This window comes from Zonotrichia leucophrys, chromosome 2, assembly GCF_028769735.1.
Source record: "Zonotrichia leucophrys gambelii isolate GWCS_2022_RI chromosome 2, RI_Zleu_2.0, whole genome shotgun sequence".
Lineage (NCBI taxonomy): Eukaryota > Metazoa > Chordata > Aves > Passeriformes > Passerellidae > Zonotrichia > Zonotrichia leucophrys.
In genome coordinates, this window is record NC_088171.1 from 28,187,123 (window position 1) to 28,210,310 (window position 23,188).

Sequence of the window (23,188 nt, forward strand, 5' to 3'; positions counted from 1 at the left end):
AAAGGAAAAAATAAGAGATCTTAGCTTATCTTCCTTAGACACCCATAAAAGGCATCAAAGACATGGTAAAAGTATTACTAAAGCTGTTACATAGTCTACACACTTAACTCTAGTATTTAGCTGTAAGCCAACACCCTTTCTTATAGAGTTAAATACAGGTTTTATTTCAATGGATTTTGTGAAAAAAATATATACGTCTTAGATACAATCTCAATTTATAAATTTAAAATCTAGTATTTTTTCTAATTGATTGATTATCATGAAGCTACTCCTAAAAAGTAACTCTGTTGGTCATTTGATAGACGAATCCAATCAGTAAAGAAGATGAAAAAGACTTAATTGCCTGTGGTTAATGCTAGGCTCTAACAGCTATAATGACACCCAAGCAATCTTGAAATGCAACATCTGTTTGAACAGCTTTGTTACCTGGACAAGGAAAAGTGCAGGTTTCCTCAAGTATTATCTTCTTGTCACCATCTATAATAGGCTCTATGTCCCCACAGAATTCCTCATCTACTACTTTGCCAACATCTTCAATGGATCCATCATAAACCACACAGGAGATGTTCCTCACTCGTGTTCCCTCTCCACATTGAGCATCCTACAGAAGGAGAACATTTATTAATACTGAACAGAAGAAAGTGCCAAAAGACTAGATCAGAGTTACGTGTCACTCTATCCCCTTTATTTTTCTTATCTACTTATTCATTCCAATAAGGAGAGACAAGAAGACAAAACAGAGAAGACATGGTTCATTACTTCTGAAACAAACAAAAAAAACCCAACCCAAAATTTCTGGTCGCTGGTAACTTAAACTACAGAGCTAATTATGCCTTTGAATTGCAACGAGAGCAGTATGTCAAGTGAAGATATCTTCTAATATGTGAATATATTTCTGCTGATATTCTTTTACAATAGACGTATTTAAATTATTAGCAAAGATGCTGCTCAGGTACCAAAGTTTACATTTATACTCTGAATATCTGTAAGACAATGTTGCATCTATTGATAAATATGAAATTTAAGGAAAAAACCAAACTTTAGTTTTTATGTAAGAGAGGTGGAAGCAAATTGTTTAAAGAGTTAATAAGGAGGTATCCAGGCATATCACAAATATGCCTGGATCCACACTTTCCATAACTTCTAAGTCCTATATGGCTTTTACCTCTACTTTGCATGTAGACCATTGACCATATTGCCATCGATAACAAGGTTTTACTGGACAGGGTTTGAATTGCTCCATCTGAGAAGGACAAGGTCTCCCATCACCCTGAAATGGCTGATTTATGGTCCTTCTTCTGATCATTTTTCCTGTAACAAAAACCAGCAATATAACTAACAACAAAGTGGTTAGACTGATTTATTCCTCAAGATGGTTCTATTTTGCTGAAAAGTATTTCCAGATTTGACAAATTTAATTATAAAGCTGATCTGTTGGCTCTTGTCTGTTTTGTGGATTCATATTTTCCAAGTCAGGCACTTTATATTCTGTCATTTGTTTGTAGTGTAAGTGCAGGAGGACGCCTGATTAGGATTGCTCCTGTAACAGTAAAAGCAGTAATTTGCTAGTTCAGAAGACTGAAGAAAAATATTCTTTATGAATGTGGCAACGTTTGTCCATTTCAGTGGAGACTCCTGCTCCTCATCTGGGGCTTGCTGCTAGAAGAGGCCAGCATGCTGTGCTCTTCCCTAAGTTAACACAGAAATATATGACCCATAATTTTCTGACTCCAGCAAACAAGAACTTGCAACTTTCTGTCACTGTCTGTGCGAGAAACATTACACGCAGATTTTGCAGAAAATGGAGGATTCTTCACTAAGGCCCAAAGAAAATTAAAATGCAATATGCTTGTCCAACAATTATCTCCTTTTCAGCTGTGATATGCTACCCAGCTTCACTGAGATACAGTTTCTATTTCAAATACTTATATAAACTGAAAGAGGAAGTCTCAGTCTTTAAAATATGCCAAAGGTATGTACTGACCTGTAAGGCCACATGTTTGAGAGCACTCAGACCAAGCAGACCAGTCAGAGAGCTGACAGTTCACAGGACATTCCACCACACAGGACATATTCATTTGCCATGTCTTTTCCAAACCAAGCTGAAAGAAAATGTTAAATGGTTAGCACAAAACTCCAGGCCTTTATCATTAGTGCAAGGTAAAAAAGTGAAGTAACTAAGACATTTAAAATTCTCACTTCAAGACAGTCCTAATGCATATACTGATCTTCATATACATGCATAAATCCCATTTGCATCAATCAATTTCTAAAACAGAACCTATAAATGGAGGGCTTAATCTCTACACCATTACTTTTTACAACAGGTGAAGGCCAAAAAAATTTCTGAAATATTTATAAAGAGGAATGCAAAAATACAGCTATTAATAAGTGAATTGAAATGATAGTAGAAGCCCAGTTCAAAACTAGCAAAAGGAAGAGGATAAACATGTACTAGATATTCAAAAGATGTTGCAGGTGCTGAAAGTTTACAGGAGCTCAAGAGAGATTGAACAAGTTAATGGAAGAGAAATCTGAAGGTTTAAACACACAGAAACCCCATCAGGCAAATGCAGTTCAAGAGCAGGAAACAGGTGGCAGCTGTGAAACGAGTAGGTGGAAACTCTTGTATGTCTGTGCTTCTTACTCATTCCTTACTAATTCTATTCTATTCTATTCTATTCTATTCTATTCTATTCTATTCTATTCTATTCTATTCTATTCTATTCTATTCTATTCCATTCCATTCCATTCCATTCCATTCCATTCCATTCCATTCTGCTATCCATACAAAGATATTGATATGACACTGACAATTATTTTTCCAAAAAATATACATATTTGCACTTTTTTTCTGGAAAACTTTGCAAAAAACCCAGAATTCTCTAACATCCATAAAGTAAGTCTGAGAGAAGGGGACAGAGAAATTTATCTCAAGACTCAAGTTTTCCCAAAAATATGTTCTGTTCTCTGTTTTTCTCCAGGTGTGATTCAACCTAACGTCCTGCTCTGGGGAAAGAAGAGTTTTATAATCATGCTCAGGACATGGCACAACAACTACATGCTCCTTTGGTCTGATCCTGGACAGCCATTTCTACGTTCTTATAAACTCACACACTCTAGATTTTCTCCATCCATGCAAGGAAAGAGATATTGTCACTAACACATATGAGAATATATGATGCAAGATGAAATGTGACTGATGGCAAAAATATTAGCATAATAACACCTGCATCCTGCACAGCTGAGTTAAAAGGGTAGGTCAGTTATAGGGTGTATGATCTAAAGTATGAAAGAAAATCAGTCCTGTCAACATGAACAGATCTACACAAAGGACTGTCCTATTCACTGGACCTCACCAGCAGACCCTGATCATCCTTGAGGCATTTCAAAATCCTAGGGAATTGTGAATATCTTTAACTAGAAAAAATCTCCACCTAGTTTAAAAAAACCCCCAGCAAACTAGACATTTCAAAACCTATTAATTTTAATGACTGGAAAAGTTAATTATATAAAACCAGCATTTAAGACTTTAAAAAGGAGATAAACCCACTCTTTCCTACTAAACACAAGCATAGAGCAACAATTAGGCACAAAATTAACATGCTCTCCATAAATAAACTACCACAAGTACTGAAAATATCTCCTTCTGATAGACTCACCAAGCTTTAAATTTGCATTTACAGTACCATTTATTGAGACAGATGAGGGTTTAGACCTCTGTTTGCTTTTATACATCAAAGAATGAGTTCTTGGCTTGTCTCGGTGGTTCACTATAGCCTTGATTATACAGCTATCACACACAGACAACACCTGAGACCTTTGGATAATCTGGAATTTGGATGATTAGAAAGCTAGAGAACCCTCTTTGAAGTCCATATTTGGGTCAAACCTTCTGAGCAAAGGCTTTACAGCCTGCTGAACTGATTCCTTCCAATTATAGAAACGTGACTGCTCTCTTTCAAGGCTGGTCTTCTCAGCTGGACTTTAGCAGCTCAAGAGGGAAAAGCCCAAGAAAGATATTAACAGTGCAGAGGAGAAAGCTGAAGGCCAGATTACCCATGAAGGCCAGATTACCCACAGTGACCTCCTATTTGCATGTTTTAGATGTTGAAGTGCTGGTTAAATAGATCTGGGAAACAACTGACAGGTTGCAGTTCAATAGTATTCACATATTCCCTTCTCGCCCCTCTCCTTCCTTGAACTGATGAGTCACAATTCAACTTGAAGAGATTAGAAAATATTTGAAAAAGTGTTCATTAGCTCCCTGACCTTAAAGCTTTGGTTCTGGATGAGCTGTGGTTTGTGAACTCAACAATGTCAAGTACTGAAAGCCACCCCTGTGCCCTCTGTGCTTCTGGTCACACATGCCAGGGGCAGCAGGCTGCCACACCAGCATGCTCCTTAAATCCTGTGATCCTCAAGTATCTGTACTCATTTATGGGAATGTTTGGCACCAAAGATTAAACCCTGCTGCTGGAGGTTAATCATGTAATCTGACAAGCAGACTATTCACCAATAAACCAGCAAAGTCTGCTTTAATGCAGACACAACTGCTGGTTTCTAGGCTTTTTCCATCTTTAATTAAAGGTAAATGAATGCAATAAGTCTATAAAAATGAATATGAACAGGATCAGCTTGCTTTAGGTGATTTGATTTTTAAATATTCAAAGAAAGTCAAGTTCTTGTCATAAGCAGAAACCAAGTAATCCACGTATTACTATGCTTTGAGAGTTTGAAGAGAACTACGTTAACATAAACAGGATTTGAAAATAAGCTCTGGAAATTGTTTTATCTTGGCAGTAATCAGGATGACTGGCTACCTTCTTTAGCTGATCAACTCAAATAAACACAAGATCACATGGACACATAAGGAAACCAGAACATGGGCTCAAGATGGAATGTTAGTATTTAACTCGGCTGATGCTCATACCTGGAGATGGTTACAGACAAAATTCAGCATCAAGTTTTTTTTAATATAGGGCTTTATTGCTTTCTTGAACTACATATTATATAGAAACTCATTGCGATAATGAGTCTTAATTTCATAAGGATCAGTGTAGGTTTATCTATTATGAGCTCTCTTCTTTGCATATAATAATAATAAACATAATTCAGTATATGTACCTACACATAAATTAAGCAGATCTTTACTCACACATCTACTACAAAGTTTTATGATAGCCCAGAGAAAATTCATTACCTAGGTCATTATAAAATTACTTCATATTTCTCCTGTTCATCAGATTTTCCAACCACATGCACCTTATTTTGAACTTCACTTAATATTTCAGCACTGCACATATAATGCAAAAACACAGTGGAAACTCCCACCCTGAATGATCATTAGCAAGAAGTGTACAATGTGTATTCACATTTTGATAATTTCTAAAATACTCTCATGATCTGCAAGGTCACAGAGTTGGCTTTCACATCTTTAGAGTGAAGGGTCTGTTAAGGTCTGAACAGCTTGGCTTTCCTGCTAATCAGGTTAACAGGTTTTACTCCTCAGTTATTGGATCAGCCTCTGACCTTGTTGGACTGCTGCTTACACATCCATAATTCAGCAAATAGTCTTAACTGTGTGACTAGGGAGTGGATCAGAGCTTTCTACAAGATGTATCTCTATATGATCTGTTGATAAATCCAGGACATCACTGCAGTGATGTCTGTTGGCCAGTCATTTACAGCAAGTACCTCTTGAGATATTATATTCTTGCTCTCATTATTATTCTGAATAACAAATTTTCATTTCTTAAATGCAGGAAAACTCCAGAGGTTTTCTGAAAAGAGATTTCAGTGTAAAATATAATCAGTTCTAAATGTTGTTTTGAATATTTGGATTTTTTGGGGATAATTTCTTGGTTTTATGGTTGAAGAAATATATTTTCCCATAAAATCAAATAAATAATATTTCTTTCTGTTGAAATATTTATTTGGATGGATATTTTACATCATGTCTTGGTATTAGTTAATCAATATTGCAACCTCTTAGAAATGACAGACATTTCTTTCTCTTTTTTATCACATTAAAACATTATAAAAACATTAATGCATTGCCTTATTAACTTCACAGCAACTTGCTGGTATGACTTAGGGAAGTCATACCCTGCGTTTTTTCTTGAGACCTCATTTTTGTGGCTGTCCCATTCCTGGGAGTGTTCACAAGGCCAGGTTGGAGAAGGCTTTCAGCAAACTGCTAGAGTGAAAGGTAACCCTGCCCACAGAAGGGGCTTTGATCTTTAGGGTGATGATCTTCAAGAACCCTTCCAACCCTAACCATTTTATGATTCTATGAAATTATTAGATTTTATTAGAAATCCAAGAACTATGAAGGAAGGAGAAACATGGGACAGAAGTAAGTCTCAGCTGAAACTCTCTGCCTTTGATAAGAACTTATTGATTCAGGAATCCAGGATGTCAGAGACTGGAGAAGTTTAAGTAGGTCACATACATCATTGCAAAATTATAGTCCAAAATAAATGTTGAGTTGCCTGACTCCCTCCACTTCTGATGAGACTCTTTTCTATGGGCACTTTCTGAGAGCAGGTAGTAGCCAGAAGGGTCCTGCAGAAAAGCTGTTGGTGCCAAAACTGCTATGGGGGCCTTTCCCTATGTGTCCCCCATTGCCAGTTATTTTATTTCTGATGTCATGGTGGTGGGGGAACGGCAGCTGAAACAAGTCAGTTACTTTCCATCAGAAATGCATGTAGAATGGCCCTTAAAGTAGTACTGGGTTTTGTTTTTTTGGTTTTTTATTGGTTTTCATGGTTTTTTTCATACTACAGACTCCACGCAATTGAAAGCACTAGGATCAATGCACAAAATGCCAGGAAACCAGTGCTGTCAAACTGCAGGTTAGTTTATACATTTTCAAAAATGGCTCTTTCAAAACTTTAGAGTTCCTGTCTGCTAGCTAGTTCTCCTTATACACTCCTATTTAATATTACATTCATGCTGCACGTTGTTTCACACTAGCTTGGGTATTTTTTGCATCACACAGCTGGATACAAGAAGTTAGCATTCAGCCCAGCTGCAGAATGACACATGAGAAATATTTTCCAACACATTGAGTAAATGATTGATACTGGCAGGTGTCCAAGACTCCATGCAGAAGTTGTATCAAATTAGAATTATGATTAGTATTCTGATTGAGATTTATCACCTTTATTCTACTTTATTAATTATTGTTTCTAAGTCATTTCCTTCAGGACATAATAATTAGCATATGTTCACAGAGGCACTTAAAAGTAACCAAAGGAAATAGTATAAAAATCAGTTGATGGCTCGGTTCATTTCAGAGGTACTTAACAATCCATGAATAGTGTTGCAAAACATCTGGTGAAGATGCCATACAGCTCAGTTGGCTCAGTATTAATTAGCACAATTAGAAGGGAGCTTTCTCACAGGTACCCACTCACCTCTTCACAGTATTTCAGGTCAACCGATTTGCCATCACTGCGAACGCAATCGAGCATCCGCGTTTTGATACCGCTGCCGCAGACAGCCTTCTCGCTGAGCTGACATGTGCTCCAGTCTGCAAAGGAGGAACTCATTAGCATTGCAGACTTTCAGATAGAATTCATAATGATCCAGTCTCCCACCTAATTCTGATGGCCTAAAACAACCCTCACAAGCAACTTTTACACATGCAAAGGCTCATGGAGCCCAGCTGCTACACGTTTTTGGAAACAGTGACCTTGCTGTAAATGTCAATGTCATGGTACCCTCCTGAAAAGTGCAAATTTTATTTTGTCTGCGTGGATTTTGAGTAAATTACAAAATTATATGAGAAATACTTTTCCTGGAGTTAGAACATGCAGATTTCACACACAAATTATCAATTTAATATTTTTTCTAGATCAAACACCCTGAGTCAGCTTTCAGCACAAGTTCCACAGCTGTGTCTGGGTAAGAATGGAAAGCAGAAAAATCCATCCTGTAAGGTGAATGGAAATGATCTGTAAGATGTGGTCCCAGGCTGTCACAAATACCTGTCACATTGTAGTCATAGTGGTAGCAGTTCTTGTTCAAAGTGCAGGCTTCTGTCTCGGTGGCAGCAGGACAAGGCTTTCCATCATCTGGTTGTCTAAGGCATTCAGCTGACCTTTCACGGACACTACTTCCATTGCAAGGCTTGAAGGTAAGATTAGAAACAGCTTAAATATTTTGGCACACTGATACCTCTTTATGCAGCAATACAATAACCTTTTAAAAAATCCCTTCAAAAAACACAAGTGTAAAATAACAGGTTCCTGCTGATGTATAAGAGAAACCCTTTTATTTAACCTAACTTGGTAACAGCATTCTATTTTCCTAACCAATGCATATATGAGTGAAATAGTTCCAAAGTACACTATTAGTACTTTGGAACTATTTCACTTATAAACAGGATATTGAGATGCTCACTTTCCAAATGTTATAATGTAGTGCACCAAAGCCTCTCAGAGGTTCTGAAACACCTTTCGGCGGTTTGTTTATTTTTGTTTTTTATTGTTTGTTTGTTTGTTTTGTTTTGACATTTCTTTTTGAAATTCCTGTCAGGAAGGAAGGGGAGAAGATACCCAAAATTACTTTTCTATACTCAGTCTTGATCTGCAGACTTTGCTGCTCATATCAGGATAGTGACATTTTTAGTTCAGTGACTGTGCTGCTACGCAGAGGCTCAGAGCTAGGCTCAAAGACAAACTCACAAGCCACTCCCACAGCTATTCCACTACACAGAATGCACCCCACACTGGGAAGAGTGACCACTGGGCACATTTTACTCTGTGTTCTGGAAGAATTTAGCTTAATGGAAAGTACTGTCACACTTCATTTGCAGCCAACACAAAACAACCCTAAAGATGACACTATATATAGATATTTACAGGTGTTATCAGTTCAGCATCTTTGCAAAACACATCATACATACACTTTTTAAATACCCTCCCAAAACTATAAATGTGGCACTTCATTATACTTCTTACCAAAGAGCACTGAGACCAAGATCCCCATTCAGACATAACACAGTCCTCAGGACAGGGCAGCATGCATTTTCTAGCACCAAGTGGCATATCTTCAGGATCACACAGATAGTCTTCTACTGTGTCAGAAGGACCATCCACAGTGTTTAGCATGCACCTGGAAAAAAGAACTGCACATCAACTTCACGTGCCATGGATTTCATATGGTATGTGCTCTACAGTATTCTGAGGCATTTTAACATTCTGCCAGCACATAAATTAAGTAAGTATTGATCTAGGAATGCCCAAGAAAAGCTGAAGAGTCAAAAACAATCCTTGTTTTCACAGATGACAGCAACATAAAGGCATGAACATAATTTAGACAATCCCTATCAGTGATTTCCTGGGAGCCCCTGGGCAGGTGATTTGCTTGACATTAGCTGACCTCTAAACCAGAATAATGAAAATCACCTATTGTTTAGACATATTTTGTGCATACTTCACTGGCAACTTTAAATCCAGAACTATTACAACTTCAAAAATTTTATATTCTTAGTATTAATCCTTAATTTACACAGATGCCTTTTAATTACCTAATTTAATAGTTTAAATTAGGAATCAAGGTCTATATCCATAACAAGTAGACAGAGTCATATTGCACTCCCTGCATCTATTCTGATTTATATCAGCCAGGCTCCAGATCTGGACTCAACACTAGGCATTACATAGAATTACATCAAATTAAATACACCCAAAACTGAAAGTGAAGGTTCTTTAAAGTGAAGGAGGAGCAACGTTATTTTACCTGACTTTCCTTGTTTGAACACCTTCTCCACAATTCTCTTTTAAGTCCACGTTGGTCACCTTGCAGACACTCCAGGGCTCAGTTACCCATATGTACTGGCTGCAGTCACTATGGCAGGGGACTACCTCATACACCTGGGATCCACATTCAGTGTCAGTTTTGGTGCACACAAGTAACATAAACATGCAAAAGTGATCACACAGAAAAAAGCGTTAATGCTCTTGGGAAGAATAAAAAATATGAACTTGATGATTTAGACACTGTGGTAATAATACAGATTAAATACTTGCTAGAAAACTACTGAAATAACAAAAAGACAGAAGCTATTGAATGCTGGATTCTCTGGTTTTCTCTGCCACTAAGCCCATGCTGTGCCATTTCCACCAAAAAACTTCAACAGAGCTAACATAAAGTTAGTTTATTAATACAGCTTTTTTAAAAATGCTCTTAAAACTCTGCTAGCACTTTAGCTCTGTCCTTCACCTCTCTTCTCTATGATTCCATCCCACTATTATACTATTATCCCAGCTATTAGTTGTGAGGGTTTTGTATCACTTTTTGTATCACTAAGGAGAGGTGACCTCAAGAGAAATTATACAATATATATTGATTCACTTTATTTATTCATCATGTATGCTTAAAATCACTCCAACATATTTGTGTACCCAAATTAGTGTTATGTTTAGATTTGAATGCAAATTTTTAAATGGCATCTCATACAGCAATTTCTACAGTGTTCCATGTACTAACTCAAATACACATTACAAAAAATGGGACAGACAGCACACGTTGAGCAAGAAGCACATGTTGATCTTAAATCTCTATTTTATAAACACTTACCTGTGCCTGAAGAAAGTATTTTCATGAACCCAAAAGAAAGGAAAAAAGCAAAGAGAAAAAGTTAGCATTGTATGAGTGAAGCATAAGTATTTAAACAGAATCAGTTTAGACACAATTTTATTGTAGACAGTATACAATTTTATTATAGACAATATTCTGTTAGTTCTGCAAAGAAAAAGGGCATTATTTTTTTTTTTCTCTTGGATGTCCTTTGCTATCATAAGGCAATTTGCAAAAAGTTTGCCCTTGGAAGAAAATAAATTTTATAAATCACAACTGGTGAGAAGAAATTGTATATTACCATGTCTCTTGGTTAGACAGTTGAACTGTTTTCCCTTTTTGATGCCTATAATGAGCATCAAACTTTCACACAGTAGGGAATCCAGGCTCTCTTAGATAAGAGAAAATCCTCAGTGTTTTTGGAGGACACTGGACTTCTCTATCAATTGAAATTCTTCTGACAGCATTAGGTGCAATAGATTCAAACAAATAAATGGAACTGTCAATTCTCATCCTTCCAAAGTTCCTACATCCTTCATGGAATATCATAATTATGCATAAATTATTTAAAGCCCATTGCCTTGAAATTATAACAGCTAATTTGACATATCCTTCTAGATACCAAGTCAGCAAAATCAAAACTGCTGAAAAATCTAAGACTTGTCTTAAACAAGTACTTGATTTCTTTTCAGCAACCCTTCTTGTGTAGAAAAAGATTGCTGATGTTTGGTGGTGTACCCGCAACTAAATAGCACAGAAAATAGAATGCCTTGGACACTAAATGTGTAGTCTGATATCATGGCATTGTGCAGCTGATCAGCCCAGGCACAAGACCACCAGCATAGTCAACATACTTGGCCCTTCTCTGAACTACTTTAACAATAAAAGGCATATAAGTGTGCGGTGAAAATGCATGTTAGGGAAGGTACTGGACTCTGTTGTTAATTTGTTCTTTAGAATTCTTCTCCAGAATTTCCAAAATGAGAACAGGGAAGCCTTAATTCAGGGAAATGTCTGTATGTCTTACCCTGGTTACCATAAGAAGAAATACATAAACCCCACACACTCAACAGCTTTTGCAGTAACATAAAATTTGGATGTCTTGACAGAAAGCCAGAGGAGAACTTTATATTTCATAGCACATGTGATTGGTGTTCTCCTGACCTTACTGTCATTTTTGTAGCTATGACTGCAGGCCACAGCAGTTTGGTGGTATAAGAATTGCATACCCATCCTGCTCCTGATAAGGGGGAAAATAATGCTTGTAATCAATGAAAAGATGGATGTCCTTAATTTCTCTAACAGTCTCAGATTACTTCCTTCATTTGAAACCATCTTATGGCCATTGACATGATTTTATATCAAACCTGACTCCATTATTACTGTAATTATGATGTCTTTTAGCCTACTGAAGTGAGTACTGAGCAAGCTTTATTCAGCTGGAGTGTGACTTGGGAACAACCCTGGCATGACATTGAATGACACATCCAGCTTTCACTGTGCTCATCCTTCCTCAAATCACAGGCACACATGTCAGTCCTGAGAGACACTGAACGACTTCTTAACAAGGTCTTAAGGATTTTATTTCAGTGTTTCCCTGGCCTTACTATTAGAAAGTTTTCCCAAGGCTTAACCCAAATCTTCTTGCAGCAATGTAAGCCTACTGCTTTTATCCTATCCATGATAGCCATGGAAAATGGATTATTTCCTCCTTCTTTGCAACAGCCCTTTATGTAGGTACTAGCAGTCTGCCAACATCCTCCCTCCCATCTCCTGTTCCCTGGGCTAGACAACATGTTGTAGTCCTTCCCCAGGTTCATAATTCCTAGATGGCATCTTACAGCATAGTTCTTTTATAAACCATAGTACTCACACTTGTGGGCACCAAAGATCCAATTTTACCACTATGGGTCATATGTATGCAAATAAGAGTGTTACATTATTAAGTAATAAATATGTAACTTAAACTCATTATATTGAATGATTACTGAATGATGACTCTGAAAAGTCAGTTCTTTTCCAGCTGAATGGTGGATCATATTTAGTTTAAATAACTATTTCAAAATTAGAATATCTGAGCATTTCTCTGCAAGTTTCTGAATTGAAGGGGAATGAATTTAAAAATGAAAAATACAGGTTCTATATTTTTCAACATCCTTGCATTATCTGTGGAATGTCCTTCTCATGAAAGTACTATATTTCAATTTTATTTTTACAATAATTACATTTGGAATCAAGTATTATTTGTCAAAGACCATGTAACCACAAATCAAATGAGCCAAAGTACCGGCAGAGGGCAATAGTGTTGCATAAAAGTGGCGAACAGACCTCCAGCAAAATCACCTTTGATGCAGAAAAATACAAGCCTATTATGTACTACATGAATATTAAAGAAGGGAAAAGACTTTTGTATAGACTATAATTTGCTCCTATTGAAACACGTTCCCCCTAATTTAAAGCATATTTACATGCTGACCCAAATCCAGCAACCCTCATTCTAGTTCGTATTTTGTTAAAGTAGATCACAAACTTAGTTTATTAGCTGTGGTTAAACACTTATGATTTTCTAAATTAGAACTAATTACATACCCTAAAGTAGAAAATTAGATCAACAAGCCATTTCATTTTGTTTTAGCAAAATGTCAATAGGATAATATTAAGTACATGCATTTTTATTCAAATGTAAATTGAGAGCACATTTTTTTAAAATCTTTGAATATTTACAGAAAAGACCATGTGGTTGTTTAACATGCCTCTGCAGACTAAATTAAATTCAACAGTAATATGAATATAAATCAACTTTGAAGAGCATAAGTTAATTGACAAGGAATGTTCTTCCTTTCTAAAACTCTCCAAGGAAAGAAACTTCGGGGTTTAACTGGGACTAGTGCTAAACTTGGTCCCAAAGACTAAATGCTTGTTAGCAGCCCAAGCCTTCCAGCACTCCCAGAGTGCTCTTGGATCACATTTTACATTTTAGTTTCACTTGAAGAGGATGCAGACTGTATGGTCAGACTGCTCCATACTGCAGTACCAAGTGCAGTTTGTGGGACAGCTGGGAGACCTGACTTCAGAATTGCATTTGTGACTGAACTGCACTGCCAAGGCAAGTGTACCCAAGAATGTCAAGCTCCAGCTTGAGGAGAACCCACTAAGGGGCACTAGGATGACTGTGTGAGTTTTGTTTTCTGATCTAAGATGGTTAGGGGGTGACACTAAAAATCTTGACAGCTTGAGCAACTGTAACAAGACATTTTACTCCCATTATATATTAGAAGATTAGAAGTTTAAAAGGGATATTAAAGATCATTTAGTTCCAATACCCCTACCATGAGCAGGGACCTTCCACCAGACCAGTTTGCTCAGAGACTCATCCAATCAGGCCCGGAACACTTCCAGGGATGAGGCATTCACCACTTCTCTGCATAACCCATTCCAGGGCCTCATCACCCTCTGAGTGAAGAATTTCTTCCTAATGTATAATATAAATCTACTCTCAGTTTGAAGTCATTCCCCCTTGTCCTGTCACTACATGGCTCTGTTCAAAGTTTCTCTCCATCTTTCTTGGAGAATCCCTTCAGGTAAGAAATCTTTGGAAACACAGTTTTCAAAATCTGCATGTAAGCATGTTTTATTGTCTGCAGTCTGCAGTTCACAAAACATGCAAAATTCTTGCAGATGAGGAACTAAGACAGATCCTTTACTGCCTGAGGAACTCTAAACCAACACATACTCCTTCTACCTCCATCTGCTCCTTATGTTAGAATGTTTTTCTACAACAAAAATACAGATAAAAGGGTTATTTGAAGTTTGGAAAATTCTATATCAATAATGTAAATATAAATCCAATTACCTGGTTGACGTGATCTAGCTTTGGACAGGGTCTTCCACCATTGTAGGGTTTTTCACGCAGCCATTTAGACCGAACCTTTACCCCACTCCCACAGGATTTACTACAGCGAGACCAGTTGGACCACTCACTGAGCTTGCAGTCTGAGGGACAGGGAATAATACAGGCTTCCTCAATATACCCTGGATGAATGGAAAAGAAAGTGAAATCTCTTCAGCATGTCAGTTTCTCCCTGAAGCCTTCGTCTGCTTCATTTAGATTCTCCAAAGTTTGACTTGACAGGACTGTGTGAATAGAGAGATCTCTTCATCATTAGGGATAAATTAAATTCTGCAGAAAATTGACACATATAGTTGGAGACTGTTAGAGTAGCAGCTGAGCATCCTCACTGCTCATCATCCCATCTGATTAGGATTCACACTCTCCAGATTTCAGCATTCAAACTTTCTGACAGCTACAGTGTAATTGACACTAACCATCTCTTGGCGGCATCATTCTTACTCTGTAAAATGATACGTGTAATTTTTTAAAAGGAAAAAAGGTTTAATTAAAGGATACTCCACAACTGTGTCAAGTAATTCAATTGCAGTATTACATCAAAAATCCAACTGAGAAGAAATGCATCTCGCCAGCCTGGAGCAAGGGAACTTAACACCTTGTGACCTTTCTAAGGCTAGAAAGAGAGAGTAGCCTGCCACATTAATGATCTGCCGATTAACAACCATCTGCCCCCAGCAGCACACTGAATAATTGCACTGAATGGAAAAGCAGATGTTTGTTTTGGTTAAGTCATTGGTCCAGAGAGGTTGGAAGGGGGTATGACATGGTCTGCAGGGAGTAACATGAGGCCTCAATTCACTGAATAAGTGAAAATGTCTTTCTTTCAAAAGCAACATATGCCATAGCTCTACAATATGTATAATTTATTCCAATATTTAAAGGAGAAGCTATAATCCATCAAATAAAAAGCTGGCCTTAACTGCATGTTTACTACAACTATGTCCTGAACTCTCTTCTCCTCTTTCCTGTGTCACATTTGCAAAGTATTAGCAAATATTCACTTTACAAATTTAAAAGCTTGGTGGATTTAAACTTGTATTAAAATATTTCATTAAAATATTTTTAAAAAACAGTTGCAAAATTTTCCATACTTGGTTAAGATCATCCTCAAAAGATTGCCATGGTTCACTAGGCTTCAAATGTTTCAACTGTTTGTCAGATATTTAGAATTTCTTAAATTCGAAGGGGATCAATCTTGTCATCGTAGCTGAATTGTTTTTTACGTATGCCTCTAAATAAAGTTGTTTTGTCTCTTCTAAAAGGAACCAACAAAAACCACTCTCAAGGTTTGTAAAGAATCAAACCACTTAGTTTTCAATTCTATACACCTATTTCTAGTTAATTTGTTGGTTTAGATATAGTTAATTTGTTTTAGATAAAAAAAATTTAAATACAGAGTAGCATTTACAGTATTTTATGGTCAAATTCAGGTGATGTTTTTATTTTGTATGGTTTTACTCTGTTTAGAAGTGTTAAATATTTAAATAAATACAAAGAGCACATCCTGGACTTGAGCACTGTGAAACTACTGCTCACCAAACATGTCTTCCTTAAAATCACGAGAATACTATTACCTTGAATTACAATCATATTTATTAAATAGCTGTTGCTATTTGAGCAACGAGTTCAGTGAAAGTGTATGAAGTGATACTGGGTTAGACAAAATAAGTTTTTGAGGATCACATCCCTGCATATAAGAGATGGTGACATAGATTGCCCTGCAGCAGTAGATGCAAAATTGATTACGCTTCACCTTACCTGACATGTCTGAGTCCTAGAAATCTGATGCACCCTATCTCAGAGCTCCATCCTGCACTGAAGTTTGATTGCATAAATACCAAAGTCTGCACCGGCATCAGAAATGAGTTTTCAACAAGTCCTCTCAGCTGCTATACAAAACCATGTACTCACACAATCAGGAAGCTACTGAATGAAAATGTAAAATAACCAAAGCAAGTTAAAAGAAACAATTCCCTTCAAACAAAAAAATGTTTAGTGATATTTCCTGTCTGATAGAACTAAGTGAAAATTTCATTGCTTTATGAAATTTCTTGTGATTCTGAAATGCTGCTTTTACTTTCAACATAACTTCTAAATACTGTTTTTCTGGAGAAATCTTTCTACTATATCTCAGTTATGCCATTCACCATTTGTGAATTTTTTATCTCTGGTAATAAAGGACTGAAAAACCCAAATTCAAGTTGCTTTAAATATCCTTAAGCAGGTAACTTGAATTAGTACAAGCTGCTTCAGGAAGACTTTATTTTAAGGTCCAAAGACCTCTGAGATTGTTTTAGTAACTCTCAAAGGGATCTTCCCAGTTTTTGCCAAGATCTTCTCTGGGATACCATAGTGTTTTTGGATTTTGATAACACTTTATAGCCTACCAAAAGGAGCCTGTGTGGAACATACTAAACTTAAATAATTAACAAACTTAAATAATTAACAACAATTATTTTGTTGCATTTCTCTTCAATTCATCCACACAAGGGCAAAAAGTTTAACACATTTAGAATCTTGCAGAGAGAAGTTGTATCAAATACATTATACTGTATGCAATTTCCAGGTAACATTTTAATTACCCTGAGCTATATTCCAAGTGATTCCATAAATTTTCAAATGAAACTTTATCACTAGAGGAACATTTATGCTATCCATGAAATATGAACATTGAAGTCAGTCACTAGAACTGCCTTACCATTGAAGGCAAAAAAGGGAAAACAGCATCCTACTACAGATACAGAGTCTTATTAAGAGTTATGGCATGAAAACTGCAACCTGCTGATATGTTAATGTATTTAGTAGAGGATGCAGTGGTCCACATGACACTATCCACACTATAATGAAAAACTACTGAATTGCAATCTTATACTGGCTCCTTAATCCTGCAAGCTTCATGGAATGGCTTCTGTTCACCATCCAGCTCTTTCCTGTGCCATCTCCACGATGTCTGGCCTATGATACTCTCCCCTCCCTCTTTCCTGTTTTCTCAGAAAAGCATCAAGACACAAACTCCGCATCTGAAAGCTAAACAGTATACAAGAAGAATGGAAAAGACATGTTGAGAAGAGAACAAGAATGGAGTCAATCAATGAAAGCACCAAAAAGGAGCTCTAACAAGGTAAGATCACTTGGAGATTCTGGAAGTGTGGAGCATTTTTTGAGAGCAGAGTTAAAAACACTTATTATTTTGTAAGATGCAAGACAAGCATTAAAAAAATCCTATCCACTAGTATACTAAGAACATAGTTAAGGCGGTCCACAAAGGAATTTCACAGCTTCTCCAAATAGAAGGAAAAGAAAATAAATAATTTTGTCTATATCCAAGAACACAAAGACTAAATTATATAATAGAAAAATGTTCTTCACACAGAGGTTGGCTGGGCACTGGAACAGGCTCCCCAGGGAAGTGGTCACAGCACAAAGTTTGACAGAGTTCAATAAGGATTGGGACAATGCTCTCAGGTACGTGGTGTGACTCTTGGGGTGTCCTCTGCAGGGCCAGGAGTTGGACTTTGTGATCCTTGTGGATCCCTGCCAACTCAGGACACAATTCAATGAAGTTATTTTTCATGGCAAAGAGTCAGAATTCAAAACAACAGAGGAAATGCAAAACAAAAGAGGGACAAAAGAGAAATAGAGAAAAGGGTAAGAAAAGACAGTGATGGGGAAGAGGAAATAAATGGCTCAGAACATAAAGTCAAGAGAATTGTAAGGAGATGCTACATGAAAACAAAGAAAGAGGAGAAAAGAAATAAACATTCTGCCAAAAGTAACATCTTGGTGAAGCACAAACAGAACAAAATGCTCTCAAGAGCTTATGCTGGCATTCTCTGGCCAGAGAGTGAAATGTAATGAAGAATGTTCTCACAAATCAAAATACAGGACAAAGGGAAGAAATACAAACACTGTGCTCTCTGATTTGTATTCCATATGTAATTAGTATGCAGAATGAAAATGACCTTGTTATATCTGACATCAAAAATTTTTTGGCATATTCATCCCTTGGCATATATTTCCTCTCAGGGGCCTCAGTATTTTGCTCAACAGACTGTTTAACATTTAGCTATTCTACTGGACTCCCTTAGAACTGAGGAAGAAGCACACTTCAAATTGCTTACAGAAAGCACTTTAGTCAAGAAAGAAGAGTGAATTAAAAAATAAATTACTTGTTGAAAATTACTTGTTCCACTCCACTTACTACCTATCAAATATTACTTTTCAGGAAAAGCTTCTCTGGACTTGTTGTCACCTCAGATGACTTTTTTTGTGTATGAAGTCCGAATATCTTTTAGGGTGAATAAGGATGATCTCTGTAAGTTCATAGCAATCCTCCCTCAAATCCAAGAAAGCAGATGTTAAAGAACTTTGAAAAGTTTGCACTTGGTTGTTGTTGTTGCTGTTTGTGTTAAATTTCAGATGGTTTTACTTGTAAAATGTTCACACTGCAAAAATCTTAGCAAATGAAGACAGAATATTATTATATAGAAAAATATTGAAATGAAGTCAGCAGAAATACAACATGCAAATGAGACTGGTGATGCAAATACATAGTTTCTGACATGAAAAGAATGTGAAGGAGCCATTTTTAAACTGTCAGTATTGTTTTCAGTTTGATCAAATCACCCTTGAAAAAGTGCTGCTTGCGTTAGACCAACCCTGTGTGTGTGTTAGCATAGAACCTTATTACAGAAACAAGCCTCCAGTGTGTGGGTGAACATCTCTATGGTGGAATGTCACCTGATTATATCACACAGACTGGTTGGTTAATATAATTGCACCAAAAGTCATATCAGAGCTTTGAGGTTCAAAGAAGCAAGAAATTACCAGGGTAATGGCAGGGAGAAGGAAAGAATGAGAGCAGTGAAATGTCTATGAAGAAGAGGTGAGAAGATGAAGGAGGGACAGTGAAATAAAAACCCAATACTTTAAAGGCTGAAGATATGTTCTGAGGACATCAGCAGTTCACTTTTTGCCTGCTGTTTCTCATTCTGACTGAAATGTTCCACAGCATCATTTCTTCTCCTCACAACATCTGAGGGATGTTGGAGAGATGGGAGTGTGGTGTACTGTGGTACAGGGTACAGCCCTGCATGGTCCAGAGAGGTGTTGGAAAGAGTTGCCTGCATCTAAGGCCTGTGTCTGCTCCCAGGGCAGTAGTTTCTCAGTTATTTCAGCTCCTGTAAGGCTGAGAAATGGGCAGTTGTCTGTTATGAGTGAGAACATGGCTATTCTGCCATTAAAGATTACTGAACCACAATTTAACAAATGGCTTTGAACCACTAGGAGTATGAACTGAATTCATTAGTAAAAGGGAAAAGTTTACTGTCCTGTTGCTAATTGGCTATAAAATCTGGACTCCTAGAGCAAAGTAATTAACAGATGTGATGGATAACTTATAAGGGAAGACTTTATTGGACTTCACACTTTCTCTAACAACAAAGCAGGATAAGTAGGTGGATATTAGACCTTTCCCCACACACTGCATGTGCAATGTGTAGGAGCAGACTGACTACTCCAGTTGAAGGGTGCAAACATAAACATCTCACAAAATGTTTACATGAACTCTTTTGTCCCTAGGACTGAAAGAATTACGCTCCTGCTTTCATGAGTAAATGTCATGCTGTGTTTCAAAGAAAAAAATGGCTTATGTTGTTCTTATAGATTTTTTTTTCCAGAAAATACAAAGTTCATGTATCTCATCTTCCAGGATAAAGAAATATACAAGTATTTGTATTTCATTTGTATCAGAAGATATATGTTTCTAGAGAGTATTCATATTTCTGTTGATCCATGGAAAGATGCATTGAACACAATAAGATTTTTTCTTTTTTTTTCAGGATTACCCTTCAAAGGCTCAAAATCTGAGAGCAATTGTTCATGCTTAACAATCTCCTGCATCAGTAATTCTTCCTCTGGTGAACTAACTACAGCTCTTTGGATTGATGGATGACTGCTTTAAGACTGATGTCCTGTTGACATGGCAGATGAGGAAGCACCAGAATTCAGAGGCCTGAGGTAGGACTTCTGGTGCAGGGCAATAGGCAACATATTGCGAGAAAACACATGACAGAAATATATATAGATTTTAAAAAATATGAGAAAATATACAGGCTATGAAACAGTAAAGTATCTTAATAACAATTTGAGAACCTAGGCTTACTACCATACTAGATTAGAATTTCCAAGGGGAAATATATTTACTTTTGAATAAACACTCAAAAGAAAGTCCCAATTAAATTTTAACACTGATTTTTTTTTTTCTGTATAAATTTGCATTGCTTCAGGTTAGACTATTGAGAGTGAAAAAGCCACATCTAAAAATCCAAATAAAGGTGGATAAAGCAAGCTGTGACAGACATTTTGGACTATATAGACTATGTTATACCATACAGGATTTTATTTTATTGCACATATAAGCAATTAAATACAAAATTCCTCCATTCACATTGATACTCCTAGCAGCTGTTGCAAAAGTATTCACTGATATGCAGATATTCCTCTCTAATCCTCCACATAAGCCTTGTAGCCACAGAGGGCTTTGTAGAGTCAGCACAAATCAATGCATCTCATTTAATTAATGCTGAAGGGGGAAATAATCTCACACTAATAAGGCAGCAGACAAACTATCCCGACTGCTTGACTGTGCCTAAGGTCTTAACAGTAAACGGACATGAATTAAGCAGAGTAATACGACCTATATAAAAATGCTGCATCTGTCTGCCATGCTACTCTGTTTGCCTTCAGCAGGCACACACAAACACAACCACCACCCAGCTTATGTGGGTCATGATTCATAATTGATATATGGTGGAGAAAAACTGAATTCTGAAGAGCAAATAGTTTAGTTCATAAGCACGGCAGTGGCTTGCTTTTGGGTTTTTTGTCATGAAAATTTAAAGGTACAATTTAAAGGAACAATGAAGAGAATCTCTCTCAATTTTTTTCACAAATACATGGAAACAGACTGTTGGCAGACATATGTCATTATCCACAGAGCTCTAGTACACAACTCATGGCAGGGATAAAGCTATGAAAAACAACTGTGGCTTTTCTAATGGAGAAAAAAAAAACCCTCTCACATTTGATTAACAAAATAAGTTATATTTCTCCAATAAAATTATCTATGTAGAATTGAAAAGCAGGAAGCAGAGAAAGAGCAATTTGTGCGTCTTCCACTCAGGGAAACAGGTAAAGAGCAGCTCAGTTACCCCTTTTAGCTGATGCTCCCACACCTGCTGACACCTGGAAGCTCTTAGCTCTTGCCCACACTCTGCAGAATTGGAATGGATGAAAATACCAGTGGCAGAATATTTCACATGACCGCTGAATAGTGCAAACTTTCTTACCAATAAATTTAACTCAATTGTGAAATAAAAATATTTTGAAAACGAGAGTCAATATATTTCACATATATAAGACAGAGAAAAAAGAAAGTAAGGAAAAAACAATCCACCTTGCCTCTCTGCAGCTGAAACTTAGGTCTACCTTCAACTGTTTGTTTAGGATTTTTTTTGAAGCACCTGTTAAGCTACAGAAAGCTAAGGACCCTCTGCAGAAGGATTTCTGCCCTCTTCTTCCCAGAGTTCTAACCCAGCAGTACCAATAGAGTTACTTAACTACAATTTGCCTTTCTTTTTCTTTCACAGTCACTCCTGTCTTCTTGAGAAACTTGTTTGCACTTGGTACTTTATAACTGCACCCAAAATTTCAAAAATTATCATGAGAATACTCAGACAGGTATACTAATTTAGGATGGTCCTTGTGTCACATCTGTCCTTTAGCTCCTTGGTGGCTGTGAAACACTGGTAGTTAACTCTTCTTAAATCTTTTGAACACGAGATGTGCCATGCTGGAAAGAGAGCCCTGAAGTATTTATTCTTCTGGCTCTGTTTACTTTTTCTTTTCTGAATAAATAACCAAACTGCGATGATAAGCAAGCAACATTTTGCAAAACAAACAGCTTATGAATTTTTTGGCACAGCAGAGCAGGTCTGTTTTCTCATTTCTTCCACTCAAAACAACATGGCTTGCAACACTGACCTGTTCATGGCTTTGTAAATTTACATGGTAATATTTACATAAAACTTTTGAAAGTCTCACTATTTGAGTTTCTTGTGTTATTTGAATATATCACAAAACATATCTCATGATGTATTAATAATATCAGTGTGGGTGCAGTTTGTCCCTCCTGACAGATTTAGAGGTTGTTGTCACAGCTGAAGAAGTTAAATTATCTCCATTTCCCATTTCAGGATTTCCCAGTGTGAGAAGACAACAAAAGCTCAAGTTGGATACCAGACAGGAAATATCTTCCCTTAAATGTTGGACTTATTTTCCCTCCTAGTACAAGCTAATTTGCCAAATCATATGCTATAAAAATTTCAATTACATAATATATTATTTGGAAAAGAAATTAAAAAACCCACAGGAACTAAGAGTAGAACAGGTAACATAGAAGAAAAACCTGATAACACTTTAGATCAGCCAAAAATATTAGTGAAAAATCCAGTGAAAAATCAGTTATAAAATTAGTGAAAAATCATTGCTGTAGGGAGATAAGATCCTCTGTTAAAATTTACAAAAATAACCCAAGCAGGCTTGAATTACGTGTCCTGTCAAGTTCTGCTTGAAAAGCCAAATGCAGATTGATGGGAAGCTACAAGGTACTTTTATTTTCCAGCATGT

The 23,188-nt window shown here is 36.8% G+C and overlaps 1 protein-coding gene across 1 annotated transcript in view; it reads right to left on the bottom strand.

Annotated features, from left to right (window-relative positions):
* The window catches only part of THSD7A (thrombospondin type 1 domain containing 7A), a 264,860-nt gene that overhangs the window by 15,336 nt on the left and 226,336 nt on the right, over positions 1-23,188 (bottom strand). Inside the window, exons 17-25 of the mRNA XM_064704399.1 lie at positions 14,444-14,622; positions 10,591-10,596; positions 9,751-9,884; positions 8,970-9,123; positions 7,995-8,136; positions 7,422-7,537; positions 1,985-2,102; positions 1,166-1,311; positions 427-601 (exon numbers count right to left, since the gene is read on the bottom strand). Coding sequence (XP_064560469.1) covers positions 427-601; positions 1,166-1,311; positions 1,985-2,102; positions 7,422-7,537; positions 7,995-8,136; positions 8,970-9,123; positions 9,751-9,884; positions 10,591-10,596; positions 14,444-14,622 — 1,170 coding nt within the window. The remainder of the gene's footprint in view (positions 1-426; positions 602-1,165; positions 1,312-1,984; positions 2,103-7,421; positions 7,538-7,994; positions 8,137-8,969; positions 9,124-9,750; positions 9,885-10,590; positions 10,597-14,443; positions 14,623-23,188) is intronic.